General features: G+C 62.7%; 1 protein-coding gene and 1 long non-coding RNA gene across 2 annotated transcripts; both read right to left on the bottom strand.

The window, feature by feature from the left end:
* Window positions 1-407: 407 nt before the first annotated feature.
* On the bottom strand, window positions 408-1,761 carry ZC3H10 (zinc finger CCCH-type containing 10). Its single transcript, XM_054294602.1, has one exon. It carries the CDS (start codon window positions 1,742-1,744, stop codon window positions 575-577), a length of 1,170 nt encoding a protein of 389 aa, XP_054150577.1. The 5' UTR covers window positions 1,745-1,761; the 3' UTR covers window positions 408-574.
* A 1,680-nt stretch (window positions 1,762-3,441) lies between these two features.
* Window positions 3,442-5,335, bottom strand: LOC128949691 (uncharacterized). The gene is made up of 3 exons (XR_008484227.1): window positions 5,197-5,335; window positions 3,773-3,795; window positions 3,442-3,641 (listed from the first exon to the last, which is right to left on the bottom strand). It is a non-coding gene; the product is annotated as an uncharacterized LOC128949691 (long non-coding RNA).
* Between the last annotated feature and the right edge of the window lie 1,384 nt (window positions 5,336-6,719).

Here is a 6,719-nt window from a genome sequence, read left to right as displayed (position 1 = left end):
CCTGGCCACGCCCTCATGCATCAATCATGGACGGCCGCCAATTCTTGGCCACGCCCCCGCGCTCAAGCAGCTTGACCACGCCTTTATTTACTAAGTGGGCGTGGTCTATGTGATGGGCGTGGTTTATGCGAGGGGCGTGGCCATGTCACGGCCCTGCGTGCCCCATCCCGGTCCCGGTTTCCCCACCGCGGTTTCCCGGTTCCAGTCCCGGTTTCCCGTTCCGGTGTCCCACCCGCTCCCCGCCGCTACCGGCACAGCCCGTCCCGCGCGGTTTTGGGCTTTTTTTTTGTTATTTTAATAGCCGAAAACATTACAGGTACCACCCGGTACCACCTCCGGTACCACCCACTCCCGGTGCTCAGTCCGCCCACCGGGATATGGGAGGGGTCGCACATCCCACACCGTCCGTGCGTCCGTCCGTCCTCATCCCGCCACCCCCTGGTTCCGGGGGTCGCACCGGGATGAGGGGGGCGGCACATCCCACACCGTCCGTGCGTCCGTCCGTGTGTCCGTCCATCCTCATCCCGCCACCCCCGGGTTCACCGCGAGCCTCCCGCCGGTACCGGGGGCGCGGTCAGTGCGGCATGGCCGTTATCCTCATGCTCTGCGAGGCGATGGGGTAGGTGACCATGGGCGTGGTGGCGTGGCTCATGGTGATGCCGCCGAGCGGCTGCGCCATGCTCACGGCCACCGGCGCCACCGACACGGCCACGGGCGCCATGGACACGGGCGGCGGCGCCATGCCCTGCGCGATGGTCTGCGCCAGCGCCGCCGCCGCCGACAGCGGCGCGATCTCGGGGTTCAACGGGGCCCCGTTGGCGGGAGGCGCGGCCTGAGCGCCCGCCGGCGCCACCAAATCCTGCTGGGTGACCGGGCGGGGCTGCAGGGCCTGGCTGCTGAGCGTGGTGTGAGTCTGGGCGATGCTGTGGTTGTAGTTGGTCACCGTGGGCGCCAGCGGCTGCTCGCTGGCCGTGGCCGTGGAGCTCAGCGTCATCACCTTGGCCTGGTTGCGGAACTGGGCGTTCTGCTCCAGCAGCACCTCGTTGGTGGCCAGCAGGTTGTTGACCTGCTTCTTGAGGTCCTCCACGCGTTTCCTGAGCAGCACGTTCTCCTCCTCCAGCAGCCGGTACTCCACGGCGCGCGGGCTGGCGAAGCCGTACTCGTAGCTCTCGTAGAGCCCCTCGGCTCGGCGCCGCTTCAGCACCGGCTCGTCGGGCTCGTAGAGGCCGTCGAAGGGCTCGTAGCGCCGGCCCTGCTCCCTCCCCCGCGCCTCGTACTCGTAATCCCGCTGCAAATGCTGGAATTTACACTTGGCGCCGCGCTGGCAGTCCCCCTTGAGGAAATCCCTGCAGATCGGCACCTCCTCTTTGCTGTTGGGCAGATCCGCCGGCGACAGCCCCAGCCCGGCCGCCACTTTCTGGCGCAGGCGCGGCGGCAGCTCGCCGGTTTTCTTGTAGCAGTCCTCGTCCTCCTTGGTGCCGTGGATGAAGCGGCAGTTGAGGCGCACGCACTCCTTGTTCTGGAAGTCGTGGCAGAAGATGAACTCGTTCTTGCGCACGCCCAGGTTGGTGACCTCGGAGATGTCGGGGTGCCGGAAGCGGCAGCGCTTGCCGCGCTTGCAGACGTTGCGCAGGAAGTCGCGGCAGATGTCGTCGTCGGGGAGGGCGGACGAGGATTCGTCGCCGCTGCTGACGCCGCCGGGGCCGGCGCCGGTGCCGGCGGGGTAACCGTCCCGGTCCGGCATGGCGCGGGCACCGCGAGGGCTGCGGACGGCGAGGGAGCGGTCAGGGACGGGGGAGCGCCAGCCCGAGGGGTCACCAGGAGAGAGGGAGGGACAGGGAATGGGGCAAATGCCACCCCAGGGCACCCAGAGGGGTCACTGGAGGAGGGAGGGATGGGGGGAGGGAGGGAGGGAGAGAGGGAACAGGAGAGGCATCAAGAATGGGGGAGTCCCAGCCTGAGGGGTCACCAGGAGGGATGGGGGGACAGGGGGACGGAGGGAGGGACAGGGAATGGGGTAAATCCCACGCTGAGGGGTCACCAGAGAAGGGAGGGGGACGGGGTGAGGGAGGGAAGGAGCAGAAATGGGGGGACTCAAACCCCAGGGCACAAAGAGAGAGGGAGGGACGGGGTGAGGGAGGGAAGGAATGGGGGGAGTCCCACCCCAAGGGGTCACTGAAGGAAGGAGAGACCAGGAATGGGGGACAGGGGATGGGACGAGTGCCACCCCGGGGTACCGGGAGGGAGAGAGGGAGGGAGGGACCGGGAGTGACCCCGGTGCTGATGGGGAGAGGGTTCACACCCACCCCGGGGTACCGGGAGGGGTCACCTGAGGGAGGGACGGGGAATGGGGGGAGTCGCACCCCAGATCACAGGGAGGGACGGGGTGAGGGAGGGAGCGACCGGGAATGGGGCAAATCCCACCCCGGGGCACCGGGAGGGAGGGACGGAGCAGGAAGGGGATGAGGAGGAGGAAGGGGATGAAGGAAGAACCGGGAGGGACACCGGGAAGGGGGGAGAGGGGGATTCACCCAGCCCCGGGCACCGAGGGAGGGACCGGGAGGGGCCCCGCGAGCACGGAAGGGAGGGAGAGAGGGAAGGACCGGGAGTGCCCCCGGTACCGGCGGGAAGGGCAGAAGGGAGGAACGGGAGGATACCGGGGGGCACCGAGGTTGCGGCGGGGCCGGTACCGGGGCAGCACGGCCGGGGATCCCCCTCCGCAACCCCGGTGCCCGCCAGCACGGCCGAACCGCGGGGGAAACCCCGGCGCGTCCCGTGACAGCCCCGCGAGCCGCACCGGGACGGGCACGGAGCGCACCGGGAGCGGCGGGGCCTGGCGGAGGGCGGAGCGCGGCCTCCCCCGCCCGGCCCGGCACTCACCGGCTCGCGGCCTCCCCGCGGGGCCTCCGGCGCCACCAACGCGCGGCCGGTGCCGGCGGCGGGCGGGACCCGCTCGGTGCCGCTTCCGGGGCGGCCCGGAAGGAGCCGGGAGCGCGCGGCGCGCCGGAAATGCGTCACGCCGTGACGTCATCGGCGGGAGACGTCGTCGCGCCGTTACGGAGTGGGTGATCCCGGAACTTCCCGGGCCCGGTGGGCTCGGAGCGAGCCCGGGCCTGCTCACGGCGCCGTTACCGAGGATTCCTCACCCCGCTCCGTTACCGGAGGTATCAACGCTGTCGCTCTGCTCCCGGGGAATTCTCCTCCCCGGTCTCACCGCCCTGCCCCGTTACCGGAGGATTCCCGGTGCCGCTCCCCGGCCACACTGAAGAAACCCCCGGTTCTCACCGTCTCTTGTTTTTTGAAGTCCCCCCAGCCCCGTTACCGGTGGATCCCCGGTTCCATCTCCAGCCCCGTTACCGGCGGGACCTCCACGCTGCTCCCCGGTTACCGGCGAAACTCCGACCCGCCCCCCGCCCGGGTCACCGACAGAGCCCCCACACGTGTAAGCAACAACAGCTTTTATTCACGGCACGGCGGCCGCCGCAAAGCAAAGAACGGGCCGGCCCGGCGGGGCCCCCCCGCGGCACCGGGACAGCACCGGGCCGGCACCGGGAGGGGGCACCGGGCGGACCGGGGCGCGTCCCCGCGCTGGGGGCCGTTACTTGGACCTCTGCCTCATCTTCCTCCTCTTGCGCTTCAGCCTGCGGACAGAGCGGGGGCGGTGTCACCACCCCGGGGGGGCACCGGGAGGGAACCGGGGGGGGGCACCGGGGCTGGGAGGCACCGGGAGCCCCCCCCGGTGCGGAGGGGCCGGCCCGCAGCTCTCACGTACCTGCGCATTCGCTTCTTGCGCCACTGCGGGGAGAGAGAGAGGGGAGGGAGTGAGAGAGGGCAGCGATCCCAGCGCCACCAGTACAAACCAGTGCCCACCAATATAACCGGTATGCCCCAGTATAACCAGTGCCCACCAGTGTAACCAGTATGTCCCAGTATAACCAGTGCCCACCAGTGTAACCAGTATGTCCCAGTATAACCAGTGCCCACCAGTGTAACCAGTGCCCACCAATATAACCAGTATGCCCCAGTATAACCAGTGCCCACCTGTGTAACCAGTGCCCACCTGTGTAACCAGTGCCCACCAGTGCCCACCTATGCTCCCAGTGCCTCCCAGTACAACCAGTGCTCTCAGGGCCCACCTGTGGTCCCAGTGCCCTCCAGTAGAACCAGTACCCAATGCCCCCCAGTGCCCACCTGTGACACCGGAACTCCCAGTGCAACCAGTGCCCCCCAATAATCCCAGTACCCACCAGTGCCCCCCAGTGCTCCCAGTACCCATCAGTGTAACCAGTACCCACCAGTGCCCACCTGCGCCCCCCCAGTACTCCCAGTGCAGCCATTGCTCCCCGGTGCCCACCAGTGCTCCCAGTGTCCCCCAGTATCCACTAATCCTCCCCCAGTGCTCCCAGTGCCCACCAGTGCTCCCAGTGCCCCCTAGTACCCACTTATGATCCCAGTACTCCCAGTGCAACCACTGCTCCCCGGTTTCCCCCGTGCCCCCAGTCCCGTACTGGTTTATTCCCTCCAGTGTCCCCAGTCCCCACCAGTCCCGTACTGGTTTATTTCTCCCAGTCCCACTGGTTTGGCTCTCCCAGTGCCACACTGGTTTACTTTTTTCCCAGTGCTCCCAGTTCCCACCAGTGTCCCCGGTTCTGTACCGGTTTATTTCCCTCAGTGCGCCCAGTCCCACACCAGTTTGGTTCCCCAGCGACCCAGTCCCAGACTGGTTTCTCCCTCCCAGTAACCCCAGTTGCAGACCGGTTTAACTCTCACTGCCGCAGTTCCGGACTGGTTTGTCTCTCACTACTCCCAGTCCCAAACTGGTTCAGCTCCCCCCAGTGCCTCCAGTTCCCCCCAGTCCCACATCGGCTTCTCTCTCCCAGTTCTCCCAGTTTCCCCTCACATTTCCTCCAGCAGAGACACCCCCATAGATCCCCCAACCCTACACTGGGACCCCTCCCGTTTCCCGGTTCCCCTCACCGGGACCCCCCCGTTCTCTAACCCAGGGATTCCCCTCCGTTCCCCGGTTCCCCTCACCGGGACCTCCCGTTCTCTAACCCAGGGACCCCTCCCGTTCCCCGGTTCCCCTCACCGCCCCCGGGGCTCATCCAGGCCGCAGCCTCCCCCCATCCCCTCCATGCAAGCCCGGCCGCTCCTGAGGCGCCATCGGCCGCCCCGGCGCCGCCCCCCGCCGCTCACCTTGGCCCTCATGGCGGTTCTACGGGGTCCCGCTCAGTCCCGGCGGGCGGGGGATGGCGGATGGAGGCGGATGGCGGCGGATGGAGCCGGCGGCCGAGGAAGGCACCAAGATGGCGGCGGCCGAGAGGGGCGCGCTCGGGCCGGTGGGGCCTATTTATAGGGAAGCTCTCAGGCCACGCCCACCGCAGCGCGAGGCACGACGGGAATTGTAGTTCCTCGTTGTTGGGACATCATGGGAGTTGTAGGCCGGCCGCCGGCCGCCATTTTGCGCCGCCGCGGGGTTCGCTCCCTCCCCGCCTCAAATTTATTGGAAATAAAAACACCACATTTTTTTTTCGTCAATTTCCGCTTATCCAAGCCTTTAACAGTAATTTTGTTGCAATCCCAAGCTCCTCCGGAGACTTTCCTTTCAAGTAAAAATATAAAATATTTTTATATTGTAGCGTAAAAGATACAAAATAAAAAAATTAAATAAACCTCCCGCGCGTCTCGGCGGTTTTTAAATCCCTGCTGTGGATTGGGAAAACTTTTGACTCCCGCCTCCAAGCGGAAAACTGATTTAAAAGCCTAAAATTAGGATTTTTCCCTTAAAAAGAGGGAGTCTTTCCTACAAAATGAGATTTTTACTCCTGTAAAATACAGGGGTTTTACCTCAAAACGCGTTTTTTTCCCTCAATATTTTCCCTCAAAATGAGGGGTGGTTTTCCTTAATATTGAGGGTTATTCCCTTCAAAATTTGGGGGTTTTTCCCCTAAAAATCACCATTTCCCCTCAAAAATGAGCATTTTCCCCACAAAAATTAACATTTTCCCCTTAGAAATGAGCATTTTCTCCTCAAAAAATGAGCATTTTCCCCTCAAAAATCAGCATTCTCCCTCCAAAAATTAGCACTTTCTCTTCAAGAATTAGCATTTTCCCCACAAAAATGATAATTTTCCCCTCAGACATGAGCATTTTTCCCTCAAAAATGATAATTTTCCCCTCAGAAAGGAGTGGTTTTCCCTCAAAAATGAACACTTTTCCTCCACAGAAATCAGCAGTTTTCCCTCACAAATCAGCATTTTCCCTCCAAAAATTAGCACTTTCCTTCAATAATTAGCATTTTTCCCACAAAAATGATAATTTTCCCCTCACAAATGAACATTTTCCCCTCAAAATTGAGCATCTTTCCCTCAAAAATCCCATTTCCAACACCAAACCTGTCCAGGCCGGTTCCACCCCACAATCCCAAATCCCCAGAGAAAGACTGAAGAAAAAAAAACCCGGAATAAAATCCAATATCGCATCGTTTATTCTCTTTTATTTGACTTTGGTAACATTTGCACGTGTGGAGTTTTTTGTTTTTTTATTTTGGGGTGGAAAACTCAGATTTGGACGAGGAAGCACCACGGCCTGCGGAGAACGCCCGGGAATGTTGGGTAAGGCGGGAATCAGAATTCCCAAAAAACTTGAGGGAAAAAAAGAACCAGGGGTACCGGCAAAGAAAAAAAAAACCTCAAACATTCAACTGACGGCGTTTAATC

The sequence above is a fragment of the Melozone crissalis genome, unplaced genomic scaffold, assembly GCF_028551555.1.
Source record: "Melozone crissalis strain CALT ecotype California unplaced genomic scaffold, PUWL_Pcris_2 ptg000267l_1, whole genome shotgun sequence".
NCBI classification, from domain to species: Eukaryota; Metazoa; Chordata; class Aves; order Passeriformes; family Passerellidae; genus Melozone; species Melozone crissalis.
Note: the sequence above shows the minus strand (reverse complement) of the source record. Positions and strands in the feature narration are given on the sequence as shown.